Here is a 22,906-nt window from a genome sequence, read left to right on the forward strand (position 1 = left end):
TGATAATCTGTCCAAGCACCTATTTAATGCAAGTGGATAATTCCAGACTGCTTTTCTTATTGTAGCAGCTTCCCAGAACTGTCCCTGTGATAACTGTCAGCTTTACAGCAATGACGTGACTTGTTGGATACTGAATATTTCTAGTAGGGAATATAAATCGTTTGGTAAATTGATATTTCTCAATCAGCAAGCCCTTTTGCCTCTGTGGGGTGAAAGCCCAAGGGCAACAGCTCATCTGTAAATCAGAAAGCACTGAATACTCTTGAGGAAAACAGTGAGGTGAGGACAAAAGTTTCCTGATCAATGTTGCTGCTTCATAAAGCAGATAAACACTTCTGAAAGAGCACAGCGGGTTTTGTGGTTGCTGCTGCGGCTGCTGCTTGTCACTGGCTGCATTTAAAAGCCCTTGAGATGTTTCACAGGGTATAAATAAGAAAAAAGCCCCTGTCCCTGAGTGACAGATGGCGTTTGGGTGGAGCACGCACCCCTCTCCTGAGGGACAGTGTGTGCTGTTGGCACTGGGACGTCACCTGGAACGTGCTCACCCCTGAACCAAACCGGTGTCTGGTTAGCGTTCAAAGCAGGGGCATTCTGTTCCCAAATCATTATTGCCTCCAGTGCCTGCTTGAAAATTTGCATGGCTTTCCTCTCTGGTTTTTCCAACAGCAAAGGGCATTTGGGGTTTTGGTATTGGGGTAGGTTTATGGGATAGTCCTTCTATGATTCTGCAAATAAATCGTCCTCTTACACCGTCAAAGGCACTTACAGCATCCACAAGCTGCTTATTGCTTTAATCTCTGCATGGATTTAGAAGCCAAATGGCAAAGATGGATGGGAGTAGCACAACACGTTAATGCTCCTCTGAAAGCCTGTAACAGGCTTGGCTTGTGCCTGTATAACAGGAGATGGATGCACCAGATAAAAATGAAATGAAAACAAAGGGTGTTTCTCGCCTCTGAAGGAACACAAAATAACTCTTTTGGGTGTTCCCAATTTGCATAGCTGCTCCCAATTTTAAAAAGCAATGTTTTGCCCCTGAACTGCTTGAGAAGGAGAAGCTGTCTCAGAACTGTGAGTTTTTCCCAGAGAATTTTAAACTTCTCTTGGTGCAGACAGATTTTATGTTGGCCATAGTGGGAGTTGGGTATCCAGTGGCATTTGAAAACCCCACTGGTCCCTGCTGAATACCCAGTGACCATGAGCTTTTGTTGCAGCACTGCCCAGGAATGCAGAGCTTTGTGGAACCATTGTGTTGTCCTATCTATTTCACAGCCCTGGGAGTGGCTCCAAAGCAGGGTGGGATCCATGGAGCTGATGAAGCTCAGGGTGGGAAGGATGCCTTGAGTGGGGCTTTGTGGAGTGTGTGGAAGATTCTTCCACGTGTAGGTGCCAGGCAGGGGCTGCTGGGTCAGGCTGTGTGGGGACACTGGTGGGAAAGGAAGCCCAGCCTTGTACCCAAGTTAAACTTTCTCAGCAGCTGCTGAGGGCTCACACTGGGGTCAGGACCTCTGTGTCCTCAGCATTTTACAAATGCAGCAGCCTGAGACTTCAAAACCCTCCAAGAAGGCGTATTTTGGCAGAGGAACAGAGCTGGTTTGTTTAATCTGGGAAGACCATCCAGGCTAAGTAGACCATCCAGAAAAGGAGGGCAGCAAGGGAGGCATCTGAGTACAAAATCCCTTTCATAGACAGGGAATGAACCCTGTACTCCTGCAGTGCCCCATCCCTGGCACCACAGAGGGATGAGCCCATGCTGCCCCATGGCCCAGTGGGGTGCACTCCACACCAGGAGGCTGCACGGGTCATTTTCCCTGAGGATGAAGCACTCCACCTCTGTGCAGAGAAGCGAGGAGGGAATCTAGGGCTGAGGGTCATGCTGCAGACGACTTTTAAGGAAGGGAAAGATGCCCACTCAGAGCTTTTTTTAATTCAGGTGTTTTGCAATGGCCCTCCTGCAGTCACTTGAAGAACTCATGACACGTCCTCTGTTTCTATTTCAGGCCAAGAACATCCCAACAGCCTGAGGCACAAATACAACTTTATTGCAGATGTGGTGGAGAAGATCGCCCCTGCTGTGGTTCACATTGAATTATTTCGCAAGTAAACAAGATGCCCAGTCTTGGGTTTTGGGTTTTTTTTCTTTTTTATTTAATTCTTGAAAACAGCTGCCAGCATGACAGAAATGTTGATTGATGGTATGAAATAGTGAAGAGGATTTTGAGATAATAAATATTTGTCATGCTTAAGAATTAAAGATAATTTAAGGGTCATGGAAAAACAATTAGCTAAAGTAATGGATGTGCGTTATCTTCTTAATGAGAGTAACAGCAGATATCTTAAAACATTAAGAACTCACCAAACTCCTTTTGGCTGTGTGTTATTTGGAATTATTTCTGACCTTTCATCTTTTCTGGCAGCAATAAACTTTTTATTTCCTTTGTCTTTTAGACTTCCTTTTTCCAAGAGGGAGGTTCCTGTAGCCAGTGGCTCGGGGTTCATTGTCTCTGAGGATGGGCTGATCGTCACCAATGCCCACGTGGTCACCAACAAGAACAGGGTGAAGGTGGAGCTCAAGAACGGGGAGACCTATGAAGCCAAAATTAAAGATGTTGATGAAAAGTCAGACATTGCACTAATTAAAATAGATTCTCAGGTGAGTCGTTAAAGCGAGACACATTTTGTTCCTCTAATTTAACGTCCTCCTTTCCAAAAACTGTCGCTGATTTTCAGGTTGGAAGGAAAAACAAGGTGTTTACTGGGCTGAGTTGTTGAGAATGTATGAACTAGGTGGATACACGTTTTTAAAAGCCAAGTTTGTGGGTGGCAGTGGTAATTTTGACACCTCTCAGTGTAGTGAAAGTATTATATAGCACTTTTTTATGCAAACCCAAATAAAAAACAACACCCCAGTTTGCTGGCTGGTTTGCACACCGTTTATCTTACATAAATCTTTCTCAGAGAAGAAATGGGGATGTTTTGCTTGTGCTACTCTGTCTTGAGTGCCTATATTGAAGTCAGAAATGGCTTTTAGAGGACACATTTGTCCCTTGCTGATGCAGATACTAAAGTGGAAAATACCTTGGGGAGCGTCCTGAGCATGGAAATTAAAGCCAGCTTGGAAAGATGTTCTTACACTGCAAGTGGTTTTCTGAGCAGCTTCCCATCTATGATCTCCCTCCATATCAAATGTTCCTCTGTCAGCGTTGCTGTGCCTCCTGCCACAGCAGAAAAGCTGTCAGGAGGTTCTGCACACGTAGCAAGAAGGATATTGTGTGGAAATGCTGTGTAACAGAGCTGCAATGAGCTGGACGTGGCTCTTTGGGGTGCCGCTCATGTTGGCTCCCCTCGTTTGCTCTGTCAGTTGATGACCTCCAAGTGTAACGGGCAGGAATGCTTCATTTGAAACACATGACTCAGAAATGTGTAGATCTTGCAGCGTTGTTTTAGTTCAGGGCTATTCCCCAGCGAGGTCAGGAGTGTTTGTGCCAGAGTTCATGACTAAGCCAGGCGCCTAACGCAGAACTCTTGGATGACCCGAGGGATGGAGTGCTCCTGCTGCTCCCTTGCCACCTTTATAACTTCAAATCTTCTTCTTTTTGAAAAGCTTCTGAACAGCAACTGGGCAGAAAAACCAAACAGTACCAATAATATTTCTGCCGTGTTGTTTTTTCTCTGTTTTCATGGTGTTGCTTGTTTTCTCATTTTTATCCTAAAATAAGAAAAAGCAGTAAGAGGCAAAGGGAAAGATCCCCAGCACAAGCACTGGCAGCATTGGGATGAGCAGGATGGACAGGGGGGAGTAAAGGGCAGCTGGAAAAGTGCTTCAAAATTGGAAGTACAAGGTGGAGGAGAGAGCAGATGTGTTGAGGAGAGGACTTGGAGCAGCAGGAAGCTGAACTCCAGAGGAGAGAGGTGGCAGAGGAGACACTGAACTGGTGTAATGGGCAGTTTGAGGATCAAAAGAGCAGGCATGGCTGGAATGTTATTTGATGTATAACATTATCAAGGAGGAAATGGCTTCTAGTTGTCCTGGGAAGCTGCGTGTGGGAAGGGAGAACCTGGAAGCAGCTTGGGAAAAAGAATTCAGATGGGCTTGTGGTGGAAAGCACTGCTCAACAGGGCTGGAATTGGTCTGAGCTGCCCTTGGAAGCATCTTATCAGCTGTACAAGGCAGTGCCTTGGGTGATGTTCTCCTCCTGGCCTCTCCCATTGCAGCTCAGGATAATTTTGAGAAGACTGGGGGGAAATTTAAAGGGATGGGAGACCCAGCTTTGCAGCCAGCTCTGGCGACATGGCACTGGGAAATCCCAGTCCAAGGTGAGGCATGAGGCACCTCTGTTCACAGGACAGGTGTTGCTTTGCATCTGAGAATTAAAAACAATGTTTTACATGGTCACAAAAAAAAGTTAAAATGGAAACGTGGTCAGCTGAGAAATTGATTCTCAGATTGAACTTTTATGGGGCATTTTTATATACCCTTTCAAGTTCAGTGTTTGAGCTTTCCTTTTTGTACTGGAATGCCTTGCAGTCATTCAGATGCATAAAAGACTTCTTAAAATCACAGGGGTAATAATTTGTTGAATTTGAAATGTATTTGCTGGCTAAAGAAGTCAATGGGGTGGTACAAATGACCCCTTAAAAATCTGGAAATGGCATGGAAACCATCCTTAAGAATTTTTCTGAAGTAAGAGGGAAAGCTCTTAAATTGGAATAAATTATTTGAAGGTGACATCAAAGACGCAGAAGGGTTTTTTCTTCTTTTTTATGTGTGGCATGTCAAGGCAGGATCTGAAGGGTGAAGAATGCTCTGTGATTAGGAACAGAGCTGGGGTCAGGCTGTCAGCTGGTATTCCTACAGCTGTTCAGGTTTTGCAGCAGCCTGAATGCTGTTTTCCTCTAAGGTGTCAACATCTGGTCAGAGACATTACTAGAACTAATTTGGCTTTGCTGAGTGCAGTAGGAAATGAAAGAGGGTGGTAAAATCTGGGCAGCAGTGAGGATGAACCCTGATTAAATTCTTCTCCGTGGAAAAACATCTTGCAGTCAATGAGGAACAGAAACCTTGGAGCAGTTGTTCCAGCCCTAAAATGTGCTTGTTTTTACAGTCTATAAAAGAGAGCACCAGTGTTTCTCGTGTCTGTGGTGACACTGAGCAGTTTGCTGGAGTGTTGAAAGTAGGAAGTAAGATTGGAATCAATGTGGTAGCCATGAATCCAATCTAAATATCCTTCCAAATGCATGGAGGAGACCACATCACTAGAAAGGAGCAGTGCAGTTGCAGACAATTTGGATATGAACATGCAAAATTTATAAGACTTCCCTAGAAAAAGCTGGATTTTGGCAGCATAGGCAGGGACTGGTGAAATAAATAATGCGTCCTGCGTGGCACGTGTGATACTGCAGCGAGTGGGAAACCCATCAAAACTGTTGCACAACACTCCAAAGGGAGCAGATGCTTTTCTGCTGGCAGAGCTGCATTGTGGGATTCATCTCAGGGCAAATAACTACCTTGTTAAATCAGAATGTGTGATACAGCTGCTGAAAAATAAACACCAGCAGGAGGGGAGGAGACTTCAGGGTGGTTTAATGGACAATGTCAGGGCTAACGGGGGACAGAATTATAGAAGAACCCAGCCCACATGGAAAGTGGAAGCCCACAGTAGTGGAAGGTGGAGGTGGCTTTTGCCTGGAGACCCTTTTCAGCCCTGGAAATCGAGCTCTGTCCACAAAAATAATGGGGGGAGCAGGGTGAATGGCTTTATCTCGAGGTGTTTCTTCTTTCTACGTGCTCAAAAAGCAGCCATGAGACACTGACCCTGAAATCACACAGGGAACACAGGCCAGGTCCTGAAGATTTTTGCTCCTCAGTGTGGCCAGTTCCTGGTTCTTTACCCCAGACAGGATTTGGCATCTGCATGGTGCAGCAGCAGTGGGGTTGTGACCCATCTCTAATTTGTGGTGACATTTCAGCCTTTCAGCCGAAACCTTCAGCTTAAGGTTTCTCCTGTATCTTACTAATAAACACTCTGTTTGACACTTTTAAATCAACAAGACCTCTTGCCCTCGTTGCCCTGGTGGTTTCCTGAGGCAGAGAGTGTCTGTATCTTTGTGGTCAGAGGGGATTTGATTTTCCCCTGTGTGTACAAACTGGAGGAGGCAGGAAAGCAAACTTCTCTGTTTATGCATCAATATTTTAATAGCCCACATTTTGAAGAAACAAACTACTTGCACACCAGATGTAAGTGGCTTTTCTGAAATGTTATTTCACTTTGAAATCTGTGGCTGGATAACATGCTGCTTCCTCTTGAGAGCCTGAGGAAGCCCACATATTGCTTCCAGAAGTGTTCAGGACCCATAGGAACGAAATATCTTGTAAAAAGCTTGGATCTTAACTCCAGTTTATTCATCAGTTTAGGCAGCAATGGTTTCCTGACATCTTCAGCTTCTAGTAGCCCTCACTGTGGGGACAATGTGCTGGTCCAGCTTCTCATGCAGCAAAATACTCACAGCTCCAGGGTGGGTCTGCCAGCACCAGCATATTTATAATTGCTATTTTTATTTTATTTAATTGTAATTTCATTTGTATTTTATTTTTAAGGGAGAACAGCAATCTCTTGCCAGGCAATTGAAAAGCTGGTGACATATCAAAACAACACTTCATCCTTTTCTTCTTTTTTTTTTCTGCAAGCTTCCCATGCTCCATATTTAGATAAGGAGACTCAGTTTTGCTTTTCTAACTATAGATGAAATACTTTTGGAGGCTTGTAATGTGTTCAGCCTGGGTTTTTTGTTTTCTTTGACTCTCTGTCAAGCAGTTTCTAGATTGTAGATGATATTCTATATTTTTATGTGCTCATGACTGTTGTTTTTGTTTTGCCATAACGTATTCTGAAAGTTGAATTAGTCAGAACAGAAATGCAATTCCCAGGACAGTTACATGTTTTGCCAGAGTTACACTCACAGCTGAATTAGTGTTCATCTGTGCCTTTCCCACCTAAAAATAAGAAGCATGAAGGAGATCTGTCACTGGTTAACACAAATTGAACTCAGAACTTTTGTCTCCTCTTCATCCCTTTATTGAACTGCAAAGTGCTTCCTGCAAATTCCTGACTTTCCATCCACAAATGGAGGGGATTACAGAACAGAGGAGGGATTTACTTCTGTGCCAGCATGGAGACACATTCACTTATTTCATGGATGAAAAAGTTCAAACCAAAACACCTCCTGCTTATGGCTGGCTGTCTCTTGGTTTCCATTTCTCCGTGGCAGTGCCTGGGGGTGGTTTTGTGCTTCCTCCTCTTTTTAGTTTTGGAGCTGTTTTGTGCAGATTGCCCTTCTTTTATCTGACTCAAGTAATGCTGTTAAAGGACACCAGGTGGATATCTGTGCTGGCCCTGCTGGGGCTGCACCTTGAATCCTGGGGTGATTTTGGGTCCTTCACTGCAAGAAGGACATGGAGGGGCTGGAGCGTGTCCAGGGCAGGGAATGGAGCTGGGGAAGGGTCTGGAGCCCCAGGAGAGGCTGAGGAGCTGGGCAGGGGCTGAGCCTGGAGCAAAGGAGGCTCAAGGGGCCCTTGTGGCTCTGCACAGCTCCTGCCAGGAGGGGACAGCCCCAGGTCGGGCTCTGCTCCAGGGAACAGGGACAGGAGCAGAGGGAACGGCCTCAGGCTGGGCCGGGGCAGCCTCAGGGTGGATATTGGGATAAATTTCCTCATAGAAGGGCAGTGTTGGAATCCCCATTCCTAGAGGAATATAAAAGCCATGTGGATGCAGCACTTGGGGACACTGGGTTGGTGGTGGCCTTGGCAGTGCTGGCTTAGTGGTTGGGCTCCATAATCTCAGAGGTCTTTTCCTGTGACCATGTTCACAGGGGCCTTAGGATGAGGGAAGAGACCAGGATCTGATGAGGATCTGACTCCATGTTTCAGAAGGCTTGATTTATTATTTTATTATATATATTATATTAAAACTATACTAAAAGAATAGAAGAAAGGATTCCATCAGCAGGCTGGCTAAGAATAGAAAAAGAAAGAATGATAACAAAGGTTTGTGGCTCGGACTCTCTGTCTGAGCCAGCTGGGCTGTGATTGGCCATTAATCAGAAACAACCACATGAGCCCAATCCCAGATGCACCTGTTGCACTCCACAGCAGCAGATAACCATTGGTTACATTTTGCTCCTGAGGCCTCTCAGCTTCACAGGAGGAAAAATCCTAAGGAAAGGATTTTTCATAAAAGATGTCTGTGACATTTTCCAACCTAAATGATTCCATGTTTCTCTGAGTCCCTCTGGCTGATGATGCTGATCTCTCCCTCTCTTCATGCCACAATAGCTGTGTCCTATTGTTGGCTGGAGCCATTTCTTGTGGTGGTGTGCAGCTCTCCATGTCGTGGGAGTTGTGTTTATCCAGGGTTGGAGTCAAATCCATATATAAAAACGTCTGAAGCCCTTTGGGATGTGAAAGTCTTAAAATATTAACCCAAATTAATGGCTCCTTCTCTGGCTGGGTGTAAACAGTGAGTCATGTGCCACTTAGGGGTTTGCATGTTTGGTCCTATTTCTGTGTGCTTGCAGAATGCCTGCCTGCAGATTTGTTTCATTGAGTAAACAGGGATCCAGCAGAGCCCCGAGGCTTCATCAAAGCAAGAGTTAGAAAAGACAGGGGTAGAAAAGGTATTATATGTTGCCCAAAGCCATGCAGTGAGTCACTGGGAGAGCTGGGTTTGGGTGTTCCTGGCTCCCTGCTGCCTGTGCTGCAAGGCATGGGCCTTTGCCTGGCACTTTTAATTAACTGCAGTGGCAAATCTGTAGTCAAAGCAGGAGAATCACGAGTTGGAGTGGTGCTTATGTCATCCTGACGGCCATCAGACATTATGTAAAGATTGAAGAATGCACATTTATTAAGTATAGTTATTAGGAGCCCTGAAGTCACACTCATTTTACCAGGATTCCTGAATTTCCTGGGGGTGAGCCTGCCAGTGGCAGGGTGTGAGGGCACAGAGGGGGTGTTCTGACATGATCCTGGCTACAGCACTGCCAGCAGTGCCTGCCTGGCATTGCCAGGGCTCCTCCTGGGCTGCAGAAGGATGTTTTCCCACTCCATCATGGGATTTTCATAGGTTTTATACTGGTTTCATTTCAAAACCACGTGCACAATGTAAATAAATATTTGAGTTTGTTTTGTTTTTTTTATAACGGAAAATTTAATGCTGAGTGTGGCAATGTTTTAAGCTATTTTAGAGAAAACACCCCAAATTTAAAGCCATGACAACACATATATTCATCATACCCAATTCTTCATAGCATTGGTTTTGTAGGGGCACTCATATATTTGCATGCAGTGCCATCAGTGTGTCAGTTCTGCCCCACACCACGAAATCACCAGGAACACAGGACACATTTTCCAAAGCTGTGTTTCATATGTGTGCAGGACCAGGAGGTTTTTGCAGCGGATTTTTGTTTCTAGCAAGGGAAAGGTTAGCCAGACTTTCCAGAAGGCATGTTGAATCACAGGGGTGACCTGCAGCCAATCCATACAGCATCAGAGCTTGAACTGCAGCCTGGCTAGTATAGGCACAGCCCTGAAAACTCAGCACAATCACAATTGTATTAGTCACAGGCCGTTCCTGTACTTTCTCTCTGCTGCCAGATGCAATTTTGGCTTTGTGACTGTTGTTGCAACTCAGGAACTTTGTATAAATATTTTAACATTGTACACGACCAGCCTTTATTTTTTTTTTCCCTGGTAATGAAACATGAAAACTATTCTGTTTTCTGTTGCTTGTCTCTGTTTCATTTGCTGATAAATGTCCCCTTTCTCTGCAAAGTATCTGTGTTCAGTGCACTGGGATACAAACAAAAGCCACTTTTTGTCTTTTGTGTGTTGTGGGTTTTATTTTTTTAAGAAGGAAAAGCAGTGCCAAAAGAAGATGCTGGTTTGACCAATGACATCTTGCAAACACGTGCTACGTAAGCTCAATAGCATCTGCTGAGAGGAGGAAGGGCCAGGGTGCTCCCTGTGTCCAAACATGACCCAGATGGGGCTGTTTGTGTTAGCTGATCACAACTGCCTGATTCCCTGATTCCCCTGCCCTGGACTCATCCCCTGGAGCTGTGCCTGGGATCAGGGGCTGCCCTGGGATGCAGAAGGGAAGGGGAAGCTGGGCAGAGCTGCTGGATCCTTCCCAGAGCTAAGCCACAGCTGGGTTTATCTGTGGCTGTGGCACTGATAAGGACTGTATTTTATCATTATTATTCATTAGTAGGGCATTGCTGGTTGTGATAACTTTCCTCTGAATGCAAATAGACATGGAAATGCTTTCTCCCTTTCTGTGCTGCCTATTCTGTGGCTCTCCCAGCTCACTCTGTTGGTTTAATTATTTTCTTGCTGTCTGGAGACTGAAAGATAAGTTTCCATAAAGCATCTTGCCATGTCTGGGAGCTGGCAATGAATTTTATTGAAACAATCTGCTCATCTGAGTAAAACTTCCCTGGTGGGATTGTAACAAAGCTGAATAAAGGATACACAAGACCAGTCTTGTTAAACATTAAAACCATAACTTCTGTATTTGCAGCAGCATATAGTGATAACTGATGACATTATTTTTAGCTTTCTACTTTGCAGGCATTGTCTGTCTCTTAGGATATTTGAAATAAACTGTAGGTGAAAACCACAAAGTGATGGGAATTTGGGTTAGTTTATAACACTGAATTTTTGTCCCTATGGATGAGTTATTGAGTCAGGCTTTCAAACTGCTGGTAATGAAACCAGAGCCAGCAATGAGTTTCCAAATTAAACATGCAATATTCTCCCTTTTTGCCAAAATTTGAAGTAGGTCAAGCTTAGAGGAAAGCTAGGTTCAAGTTAGCTTTGCCAAGCAAAAGATAAATGTCTCCAGAAATCTGTTTTGATTTTTGGGTTCAGTAACTTAATCCTCCAAATCCTTAAGTCTAAACCTGCACTTATATGTGTTCATTGATGCTAATAGAGATAGTCTAGTGACATGGTTGAATACCATGGGTTAAATATATATAATAAATTACCTGGGGAGGGCCAGGATATTTTAGACAACAGATAAAACAAAAATATTTAAAAATGTGTCACATCACTCTAAGTGTAGAGATTGACTTTTAAAAGTGGGAAGAAAGGGAGAAATGGCACTCAATGTGTATTGTACGGGCAGGTGATGAATAAAAAAAGTATTTGAAGTATGATCTGTTTCAGAACACTCTTGATTCATTAACAAGTGTGTGGATCCAACCTCCCCTCCCCTTTTTTATTTTTGATTGCTGTACTATGCAGTGTTTGCAGGATTTTAAGAATGTTTTAGTGGGAATGTCTTGAACTATGTAATATTTATTGTGTTTAGAGATAAGATCTTGAAATAAAAGTATAATGGTATCCTCTACTGTCATGACAGAAAAATCACATCAGGTCCTTAAATCCTAACATCTTCAGAGGAAGACATCTCTGTATGTAGGAGGCAATATGATTATTTAGAAGAGATACTTCATTAAAGGAAATTTAGATGAATCATTAGCTGGTGTCTTGTGAGAATATAAAAGGCTTTTAACTGTACACATGCATGCTTAAAACTCTTGGGTTGTTGCTTTCATGACTCTTTAGTGTTCACTCTCAAACAATATCATATTTTTACTTCAGCAGCTGTTTGCTAATTATTTCAAGAAGTGTTGGAAGTGGCTCATTTCTAGTATCATCAGATGTTTGCTTTGTACACCAAAGCATAAATATTCCTTTGGTCTTTTAATTGTTCTTGATTTAAAGGGTACCTGTTGTGGAAAAAGTTCTCCAGTGTAAAGAGCCCACACTGGTTGTTTCTGTACCAACCCACACACAGAATACTCAAAGAAAACAGAACAAAATCCCTGAGGGATAAAAGCCTCTCTCTCTCTTTTCCTCTACCCTGTGAATGCATTCATCCTTCCGTAACATTTGTTCTGCCAGCAGAGCGGTGTCTTAACATTCGAATTTTCTCCTTTTTTTTGTTTCTTTTTTTTGCAGGGTAAATTGCCAGTTCTCCTGCTGGGCCAGTCTGCAGACCTGAGGCCAGGGGAGTTTGTGGTGGCCATTGGCAGCCCCTTTTCCCTGCAGAACACGGTGACCACGGGCATTGTCAGCACCACGCAGCGCGGGGGGAAGGAGCTGGGGCTGCGCAACTCCGACATGGACTACATCCAGACAGATGCCATCATCAATGTACGTCCCCTCTGGGCTGCTGCCCTCAGCCCTGGCCTTTCCCCAGCAGAAATCCCCCTCCTGTGATGCCCTTCTGAGGAGCAGGGAGCATTTCTCTCCCTGTAAATCTGGGCATCTGCGCCGCAGGAGCGCTTGGTGTTACTGAGAAATCCCCGCAAGGAGCCACACCAGGCACAGTATCTGCCTTCACTTCAGAATCCTTGCAGATTGCAAGGGAGGAGGCAATATTCTCTGGCAAACAACTATCTTTTCGAAATCCATCTTGTTTTCTGAAAAAGAAACCAAGCTTCATTTAAGGGTTCAAGTTTGTTTCTGCATTAAGGCAAAACAATAGTTTTTGTACTTCAGATCTTGGCCTGGTAAGAAATCTTCACTAACAGCTCCCAGAGCTGTCCTAAAATCCTCTCAGTTTCTAGTGTGGCACTAAAAAAACAAAAGGAAAACTTTGGCTTTCTTAACTTACTCTGGCAGGAGAAGAAAATCTTAAGTATTTGCAAAGCTCAGCTAAAAGGGTGATGTTAAACAGTGGTTTATGGTTTATTTAAAACTGTTCTATTGCATGAATTTAATAGACAATGGAAGCAGTACTACAGAAATTTTGCAAAAATTTATTTTATATTTTGCTTGCAACAGATTAGGAGGTAAATACTAAAATGTGTTCTTATGTTTATTTTCAGTATGGGAACTCTGGAGGACCCCTAGTAAATCTGGTAAGAGTTTCTCTAAGTTTGCTTAGTGTCAAGCTTATTGCTGTTTAATTTAAAAAATAAAACCAAACAATATACCCCACCCAAACCAACAAAAAAAATCAAACTCCCCCCACCAGATGTGGGATTTGCAACTTTTGATATCTGGCTGACTACACAAAATTCACATGGTCCTTACTAATCAGTTGTCTGTGTTTATGTTGGCAAAAGGCTACATTTGGATTTCAATATTTAGGATGTTTATGGTTTGCATAGTTTCAAACAAGTGTAATGTTTTTTTTGCTCAAGCCTTGCAAAAAGGGAAAAACACATTTTACAGTGGGGTGTTTGCCCTTGCTGTTTACCCCGAAGCTGGCAATTATTTTCTTTTCACACAGAAACTCAGCTAATTATTTCCAAAATGTATCTCCCCTTTCATTTTGAATCACACCGAAAAGACCCACGTATTTTCAGGGTATTAGGGTTTCTTTGCCAGTACTGTAGAATGAACTGAAGCAGGTTGCAAAACTGTGTGAGAGCTCCCAGGTCTCCTGAGGGTACATGGGGTTGAGTCCCCAGGAGGCATGGCACAGACTGAAACTCACAACTACTCAGAGTTTCTGCCTTGGAGGAGATTTGGCAGGTTTTTTTCCCACCCAATTCACAGCACACATTCAGTCACACTTAATCTTCACTTAAAACCACCTGTAGTTAGAGAGTTTTTGTCTGGGATGAACCAGAGAATGAAACTGCTGAGGTTTCAAAAGAGATGACATCAGAGATGTTTCATCCAAAGCTCCTGGAGTTATTTTGCCAGGAAAACTTTTGATTTTGGCAAACTGTATTTTTCTTTATGTTATAATGTAATAGTGGCTCAGGAGCAGTCAGTGCCATGCTTTATGTGGTCCTTGCTGAAATAAACACAGAATAGCTGCAGAACGTGTTGCTCATCTGCTGCAAGCATGAGAATTACCCAGTTTTATCTCTTCTGCAGCAAGATGAATAATCACACTGATTTTCCAAAATTCCTAAGTAGTGTTTTATCAATAGACTCAAAAAATTACTCTTAAAACTTAAGAAAATTGAAGACCAGCTACAAAATAGGAATTTGTGACTGCTTGGAAGAAATGATCCATTTCTCTCATTTCTCTTTGAGGTATTCCATATTTGCTAATAATGGCTTTTTTTTTTTTTTTTTTTTGTTTTCTCTCCAGGACGGTGAAGTCATTGGAATTAACACATTAAAAGTTACAGCAGGAATCTCATTTGCTATCCCATCCGATAAAATAAAGAAGTTCCTCACTGAATCCCATGACAGACAAGCTAAAGGTACTGTACTTGGGAAGAGGAAAACCAGAAAATAACCTGGTCTAGGTGGCATCACAGCCCATGCCAGGGGGTTGGAAATAAGTGACCTTTAAGGTCCCTTCCAACCCAAACCATTCTGTGAAAACAGTGATAAATCAGAAAGGCAGCAGCCTGGCTGGCATTGAGATTTAAAAAAAAAAGTAGCCAAAACTCTACCTCCACACTAATACATAAATAGCCAACATTCTAAGAATGGCTAAAAAAGTAAAAAAAAGCTAACTAGCAGTGTAAAAAAAACCCACCAATTTAAGCTACTGCTGAGTAAAAAACATCACTACCAAATAAAAAAACTACTTGTAAAAGTCTGCCATATAAATGCCCATATTCCCAAAAATAAAACTAATAAAAAGCACCAGAACAATAAGCAAATAAACCAAACTGTAAAAATAAGAGCATCAAAATTTGACCTAAATTAAAAATACACCAAAAAGTTATTCCTAACTCAATAAACCCATAATACCTCAGACCATCGAGATAAAAATGCCACCTATAAGTAAAAACAAAACCAAAAAGTAAATTTAACCATAAACAGTATTTCTCAAGTTATCCATAACTACGAAATGTGCGTTACCAAGCAACTATAAAACGTGTGCTATCAAGCAAGCCAAGCAAGTAAAAAATAGAAGAAAAAATGTATAAATCTCAAAAGTCTGAACTGTCACTTTGATTTTTTTTAAGATTCTCTAAGCCTTCTGATGTTTACATTCTTGTAACAAACTTTCTCTTACGCTTACTGTAAATAACTTATTGTTTTGCATTCTTGTATGGAAGAAGAGAAATTTGCTGGACTTTTGGTTTGTCCAGTGTCATTGGAGAGGTGGCACTGTCACCCTCCAATCCACTGTCACTTTTGGAAATTTATAAATGTTGGAGCCAGAAAATAAAATTCCCTTTTTTCACCTAGAGAGCAGCAGTGTGTGAGCTCATGTTGTTTCATAAACTGAAACAGTCTGAACAAGTGGAAGATAAAAGTTTTGAAAGCCAGAGGCTCTTCGGGTCACGGCAACTGATCACGACCCGTTTTCCTTTTTGCAGGAAAAGCTGTAACCAAAAAGAAATACATTGGCATAAGAATGATGTCACTAACCCCCAGGTAAGTACCCAGGGTGGCTCCTCACCTTTCCCCAGCGTGGTCTCTGCATGCATTTGGATCCAGCCGGGGACGTGGATTTGGATGTGTGCTGGTGACAAACCCAGCCAGCCCTGGCCACCTCCTCCTCTGCGGCTGTCACCTGGTGGGACTCTCCTCTAGACTCTCCTGTGAGCTAGCTCTTAAACAGCTCCTTTTTCTTCTCCTTAATGCTTCAGAAGAGAGTAGCTGGTGACTGTGGCTCTGTCCTGGGGTTGTATCCATGTTGTTGTACGTTTTCATGGCTTACATCAGCCACGTGCGTTCACATTCCTATAAAGTTATTTTCATTAAACTCTTCCATTAATGTCAAATGAAGCTTTTGCGTGGACTTCTTATTCATGCTCTGGCTATAAGAGACTCACGAGCAGGCAACACCGTGTCCTGTAAAGATAACCAGAAGTTTTCCCTTGTGCGGGATCCACAGCTAGAACAAAGCATTGAAACACACGGGGTTGGGGTTTTTTAGGTGTTCAGGATTGCAGGAGGTGATTCTGTCCCTCTAATCTGCTCTGAGGAGACCCCACCTGGAGTTCTGCATCCAGCTCTGGGGTCCCCAGCACAGGAAGGTCATGGACCTGCTGGAGCCAGTCCAGGGGAAGCCCCACAGATGATCAGAGAGATGGAGCAGCTCTGCCATGAGAAAAGGCTGGGAGAATTGGGATTGTTGAGCCTGGAGCAGAGGAGCTTTGGGCTTGACCCAATTGTGACCTGAAGGGAGCCTGACAGAAAGATGGAGAGGGACTATTTACAAAGGGCCTGGAGTGACAGGATGAGGGGGATGGTTTCAAACTGACAAAGAGTGGGTTTAGATGAGATATTAGGGAAAAAATCTTCCCTACGAGTGTAGGGAGACCCTGGCACAGGGTGCCCAGAGCAGCTGTGGCTGCCCCTGGATCCCTGGCAGTGCCCAAGGCCAGGTTGGACAGGGCTTGAAGCATCCTGGGTTAGTATAAATTATCCCTGCCCATGGCAAGGGTGAGGACTGGATGGGATTTAAGGTCCCTTCCAAACCAAACCAGTTTGTGATTCTACGATCTGCTATTTCTAATGCTTTGAAATGTTTGAACTCTGATTGTCTGTATCTATTTAAATGATTGCATTTACCAGAAATAGACATTAAAAAGCTGCATGCATGCAAAAAAAAAAAAAAGTAATAATTCCTGAAATATGCATCTAAGGGTTAAAATGAATGCTGAAGTGACATACCAATGCATGTAAAACACCTCAACTCGTGTTAAGTGACTTCAGCAAAATGCGTGGGGGGGTTTTTTCCTGTCTTGACAAAATATTTTTTTTGCTATTTCTTCATTTTTCAGCAAAGCTAGAGAGCTGAAGGATCGCCATAAAGACTTCCCTGATGTTGTCTCTGGGGCCTATGTCATTGAAGTCATTCCAGAAACACCAGCTGAAGCGTAGGTTGAAGTGCTTTTTTCTCAAAACCACTGCCACTGACTTAAGGGGGTAACGATGGAGACGGTTCCCTGCTTAACTGGCTTTCTTCATTAAGCTAAATTAACAGGGCTGTGACCATCTGATTGCTGTTAGCTTGTCTGCTGGAAATGGGTTTGTGGTTTCATTCTGGTCCCTGATGGGCAATCCTGTAATTGTATCAGGGCATTGCAGGGAAGCCCTGTCAGCCTTCCAGGCCCAAAGGGAAGGCATTCGGGGGTGTGAAAACTCCTTTTTCCTTTTTCTCAGCAGTTGCTTCCAAGGCATCTGCTGTACCAGTGCCAGTGCTGAATAGAGGCTTTTGTTCCTGCACACTCTCCATGGCCCTGCTGGTCACTGCAGGACAGCAACTGAGAAGTTTTTGGGTCCACTTTGGAAGAAATGTCCACCTCAGTGTTGGCCAAACCCACCAGCTCCCCTGGCACACCTTGGGGCTGAAATCCTCTCTTGGAAGCAGACATTCTTCCATGTGAGAGCTTTGTCAGCAGTCACATTACTGGAAGGGCTTTTGGGTTTGGACAACTGGCTTTTTCTGTTCCTGTTACTCAGGATTTGCTCAGAAGCTGGCCCTGCTGGTTGGTGCCACGTCTGGCAGCTGGGCTGTGGTCACTGGCACTGCTCTGGCTGGCTTTTGCTGGAGACACTTTTCTCTCAGGGTTTGCCTGATAGGAAACTGCTCAGTAATCCAGGGCAGGAAATGGCAAACCTTGTTCATTTTCTGAAACTAGGGATCATTTGAGAGAGGAGTAAATCTTTGTGACAACAAAGAGCCTATGTGGCACTGAAGGCATGAAGGCAGGAAGCTGCTTGGGGCAGGCATACATTGCATTTTAGGAAGACTGCAAGGATGGCTGGATGGTGTTTTTTGGGGCAGTTTGGGTGTAAGATAACAGTGCTAGCTGTCTAGTGTGCTTTCTGAACTACTGCTGTGTTTGTAGATGACCCTTGTTGGCAGTGCTCATCAGGCAGAGCACTGGTGGGTGTGAAGGAACGTGTAGGAATGAATTGGCTGCTCCAGTGTGGGGCTGGAGCTGCTGCCTTGGTGTTCAGGTTCAACCTGAAGGTGCAGAACAGTCTTTTTAGGAGTGTGGGTGATAGCATAGAGTGGGAAAGGGACTTTGGAGAGGGAGAAGAAATGTGAGGCAATGTACCCTAATGTGATGGGAGAACCCAGTCAGGATGCTCCATCCAAAGGCTGGCCTGGCAGTTAAAATGCAGCCCATGTTGGCTCTGTCCTCCCACTTCCAGTCCTCTGGCCCAGAGGTTTCCTTCTTCTGCTGGTCTGTCCAGCACATGCTGTGTAGATGTGTGGTGTTTGTGAGGTCCCCAGGAGGGGAGAGATGAGAATTTGTCTCCATGTTCTCAGAAGGCTGATTGATATGATATTATATTATATAGAAATTATATACTAAATCTATACTAAAGAAGGAAAAAGATACATCAGAAGGCTAAACAAGAATGATAATGAAAGCTCATGACTGACTCCTCAGAGTCTGACACAGCTGATGATGACTGGTCATTACTTAAAAACAATTTACATGTTTGGATAAACAATCTCCAGACCACATTCCAGAGGAGCAAAACATGGAGAAGCTGAGGCTTCTCATCTTCCCAGGAGAAGAAATCCTGGCGAGGGATTTTTCAGAAAATATCACAGTGACAGAGATGTGCTGGTGGGCCGCAGGAGCAGAGCTGCAGTGACCTGTCCTGGCTGTGAGTCACACGGAGAGGCTGCATGAAAAACCATGCAATGACTTCCTCCAAGGATATGTTTTCAGCCATTCCTCCTGCAGGCAACCAGATTTGTTGCAAACATTGGCCAAGGGCACCCTGCTTGCAGGAGACACTCGTGTCAGGCGCCTTCTGTGGGTGGAAGAGGCCGATGAGTGGTCTGTGGTTTTGTGAAGGATTATGCTTCTGAAGGGTTGAATCATGTCTGATCTGTCTTGGTTAATTTTTCCATCGCTTGGAGCCAGATCGTTGTGCAAGACCGGGCAAGATGTTGTGGTCTGTGGCATCCCTCACCAGCCATTTCTTGGTGCTGGCAGCAGCTCCAGCCAAGCCTGGGGAGAGACACAGCCCTGGTTCTGCCCTGTCTTGCTTTTGAGTCAGGAAGGTTCAGATTTGGAGGTCAGAAAAAGGGATTTTGGCTGATATGGGCAGCAGAGGAAGGACACATTTGATTTTTGGTGACCAAAGTAGATACATGTGTTACCCTGCTCAGGTTTAAAACGTGAAGGGTGGGTGACATGGCTGCCAGTAAGCTCTGTATGGAGAACAGGGGCTGAAATCCCTCATTAGCACACAGTGCCACTCAGGTTGCTTCTCTGTGTGTTCAGGAACAAAAGCTTGGGAAATCGCCCCTCTAAAATCAATCTGCTTTGTTGCAATTATTTTAGAAGACAGATATCAACACCTAGGATCTTTATTGCAGAATTAACTGCTATTTGCAACAGCAAATTCCTTTGAAGGCAGTGAAATATGGGATTCATACATCCATCAGATCCTGAGGTTTCTGCACTTCATTGTAACCTTCACTGCTTCATAAATCCTGATTGCTTTCCTCACGGCTGCCATGGCTGCAGAGCTGCTGCTGGGTGGGAAATAATAATAATAATAATAATAATAATAATAATGAAATATTTCCCCCCCCCCCCCTAAAAATAAGACTGCAATTCTAATAACACATTGCTGCTTTGTGTTTTCAGTGGTGGCCTGAAGGACAACGATGTGATTATAAGCATCAATGGGCAGTCCATAAGCTCAGCCAGTGATGTCAGTGACATCATTAAAAAGGACAGTACCTTGCACATGGTCGTGCGCAGGGGCAACGAAGATGTGATGCTCACAGTAGTTCCCGAGGAAATCGACCCCTAACCAGAAACATGAGCTGGATTTCATGTTTTCTTTTAACAGCAATGGACTGCTTGTATTCTCTCTGCTGGTACAGGAAAACGTTAGACTTCTGACCGACATTCTGCTTGTTCAGTGGATTAGTATTGGCCAACAGAGTAACTTCTACTAGGTTTAAGGTGCAAAATCAGTGTAATTTCACATACTCCAGATGATAATTTTTTTTTTCCTTCTGTATTATGTATGCAATGTATTCTTTACTGGCTTTTACATCCCCTGCTTAACGAATCGATGTTTGCTTCCCTGTGTTGAGTAGATTTCCTGTCATTTCCTCTAAGACTTAAACAAAACACAACCCATGCACACAATGTGTGTTGTGGCATTCAGGTATTTATAGGTTAGCTGTGTTTTAACTGGAAATGCCATTGTAAAGGAGTAGTCAGCCTAAAAGAAAGCACAATTGGGAAATAAAGTTTGGTTTATAAACACAAAAGGAATCCCAACCCAAATAACCTCCCGAGGACCCCGTGCAGGACTTTAATACTATGATATTTTCCTAGTGTTATTAAAAGAATTCAACAGTACCTCTTGTGAGTGACTCATTTTGCTTCCCCTCATGGAGTGGTTTTCTTTGCATGGCACATCTGCCTGGTGGTCTCCTTTTAATCATCATTTAGTCACATTACTTATTTTCCAGAATGTGCCTTGTGTTTGTGCTTTTGTGCAATCTGTTCTCCTCAGCAAGGCTGGGTTGAATTTGTCATATTGCCTATGTCTTTCCAGATGTTAATGCATTTTCCTTACTGTTTTAATTACAACTCCAACAATGCCTGGAATCTGTTTGCCCACTGTAGAAATTGCCATATGGTGGATCACAGAATCTCATACCATTCTGGTTCAGATATCAGGATGTCTGTAACCATTTAGACCTGGCCTTAAGCTCTTTAAAACAGGCCTGATTTATCCAAATCTGGAGTGCTGGTGTGTGTATGGACCTGGTTTTGACTCTGGGATATTGGGCATTCCTCTAACAGGCATTAATCTTCATACATATGTTTATTGATGCCCTTGAAGCTTGGGGGTGGTGAGTGGGTTTACAATCAGCTACACCTAATTACAAGGTAATTACTCATGGGGTAAATAATAGACTAAGCAGCCTTTTCTTTCCTCTGTTGTAACATGTATTTCAGAGAATAAATCCAAGGGCTGCAGACAAGTTTTGGTGACTGTCATTCCTCAACAGGCTCTTCTTTTAGAAAAAGAGTGTTTTAGTAAACCTCTCCAGCTGGGTAGCTGGCAGTTTATGGTTTTTAAAGAAAGGGCTGTATTCCACCCAAATGCAGCAATAAATCCTCGAGAGCTGGATTCCTGACAGGGCTCCTTCTCCTCCCAGCTGTATTTCAGTTCTGGTTCAGTTTATCCCAATTTAAGGAGCCTTCCCATCCCCAGCTGCCAGTGCCTGCCCTTGCTCACCTGGATCACTGTAATTTTACACAGTGTGTGGCATTAATTAATTGCAGTGTGCCTTTCAGTGCAGTACTGTCTCCTGGCAGGATGGAACACCTCATTACCACCTTGTGCCATGGCTGTGGAAAATCACCCGTGTGAAAATCTGCCCAAGCACTGGCAGTCTGCAATCCTTTCTAGCTCAAAAACTCCAAAGAATGGGCTTGCAGAAGTGTTCTGTAGCATCTTTGCACTGCAAGCTCATCTTGCTGATGTTGATTGATGTTCCAGCTCACAGCTGAAGTGGTGATATGTTTTGCAGTCTGTTTGTGCCCTGTGTAGCACAGAGTGGTGACACACAGCTCTCAGCAAAAATGAGTTTAAAAATCACCTGCCTTCTCTAGTACTCCACCTAACCCAACTAGCAAAAATCAAACAAAAGCCCCAAAGCCAGGAAATTGTATTTAAAACCAAAGTTATTTTTCATCTGCCTTTTTATTTCAAAACAAGCGCTTGCACAATTTGCAGAGCTGATTGATTCTCTTTGTTGCTGTTGCTTGCTGTTGTGGTCTCTTAATATGCAAACTCATTAATTTTCTTTGTGTGGGCATTAGGAAAGAAGCAAATGAAATTCTGCAAATGGTTTTCCTAGGTCACTGGGATTAGTGGAATATTTGACCAGAATTCTAGCCCTGAGCTCCATGCAGTGGGATGTGAGATGGTCTCATATTGCAGCCATTCGCTTTGAAAGTGGTTTTCTGACTTTTCTTAATTTGTAATTAATTTCTGTGCAGTGGATATTGGTAACCAAATGAATATCATATGGAAAATATTAATATTTAGAATTTACTTTCCTTGTATCCAACCATGCAGCTACTCAGATGGTTTCTGACAAAGTATTCTCCAAATGATTATTAAATATTTGAACTAAGATTACTGATTAGCAGAGAGGTGGAAGCAAAGTTTTTCTTTAAAGACAATTGATTACTGTGTATTTTTGATGTATTGTGGGGTTATAGATCTGGAATGGTTTCTATTCTTTGTTGCTTCAGCAGACAGTTCTTTCCAAAATGCACTTGAAAATACTTTGTACAGAAAAGCTTTGGCACAGTTTGTTTAAATATCAGTTTCCTGGAAGTTTTATGAAGTGTTGGATGCTGTATCAGGGAAATTGGACATTCTGGCTTGATTTTCAGTATTTTGGAGCCTCTGAAATGGAAACTGGAGTTGCTGTGTGTGATGCTGAGTAGATGGCTACGTGTGCTACACTTGGAGGTGGTTTTGAAATGCAAGTTCACTTATTCCATAAGGGAAAGGTCTTGAGCTGTAAAAAATGGTCATGACTAACAATTGTCTGGTTTTTGTAGCTTAGATGCCAAGAAGTAAAATTCTGTCATTTCATTGCCAGAGAACTTCTTCTTTTTTTTTCTTTTATTTTCCCCCTCCTTACCTAGAACTATTTTGTATTCGTGCTAAGGTATCTGAGGATATTTTTAAAACCACATCTTTCCAAACTCTGGTGAGAGGGACGTTAGTAAGGCATGATTAGATTATGAACAGGTTCTTATTGTATGTCAGAAAAGCGCTGCAGAACTAACTGCACTGATTATCTATTAAAATGATTAAAGCTGCAGCTGCAAATACCCAGGAGAAACAGTAGTGATGAAGGCAGAAGTCACCAACCCAGAGCAGGGCATGATGAGAGCAGTGAGAATTCAGTCTGGGTGATGGTAGGTCACTGTGTGAGTCCTTTTC

The 22,906-nt window shown here is 43.3% G+C and overlaps 1 protein-coding gene across 1 annotated transcript in view; it reads left to right on the top strand.

The window, feature by feature from the left end:
• HTRA1 (HtrA serine peptidase 1) overlaps nt 1–20,289 on the top strand; it is a 33,492-nt gene extending 13,203 nt beyond the window's left edge. Inside the window, exons 2-9 of the mRNA XM_036386139.2 lie at nt 2,001–2,100; nt 2,449–2,653; nt 12,023–12,217; nt 12,895–12,927; nt 14,118–14,232; nt 15,307–15,364; nt 16,720–16,815; nt 19,561–20,289. Coding sequence (XP_036242032.2) covers nt 2,001–2,100; nt 2,449–2,653; nt 12,023–12,217; nt 12,895–12,927; nt 14,118–14,232; nt 15,307–15,364; nt 16,720–16,815; nt 19,561–19,729 — 971 coding nt within the window. The 3' untranslated portion in view covers nt 19,730–20,289. The remainder of the gene's footprint in view (nt 1–2,000; nt 2,101–2,448; nt 2,654–12,022; nt 12,218–12,894; nt 12,928–14,117; nt 14,233–15,306; nt 15,365–16,719; nt 16,816–19,560) is intronic.
• Nucleotides 20,290–22,906: the final 2,617 nt, after the last annotated feature.

This window comes from Molothrus ater, chromosome 8, assembly GCF_012460135.2.
Source record: "Molothrus ater isolate BHLD 08-10-18 breed brown headed cowbird chromosome 8, BPBGC_Mater_1.1, whole genome shotgun sequence".
Taxonomy (NCBI): domain Eukaryota; kingdom Metazoa; phylum Chordata; class Aves; order Passeriformes; family Icteridae; genus Molothrus; species Molothrus ater.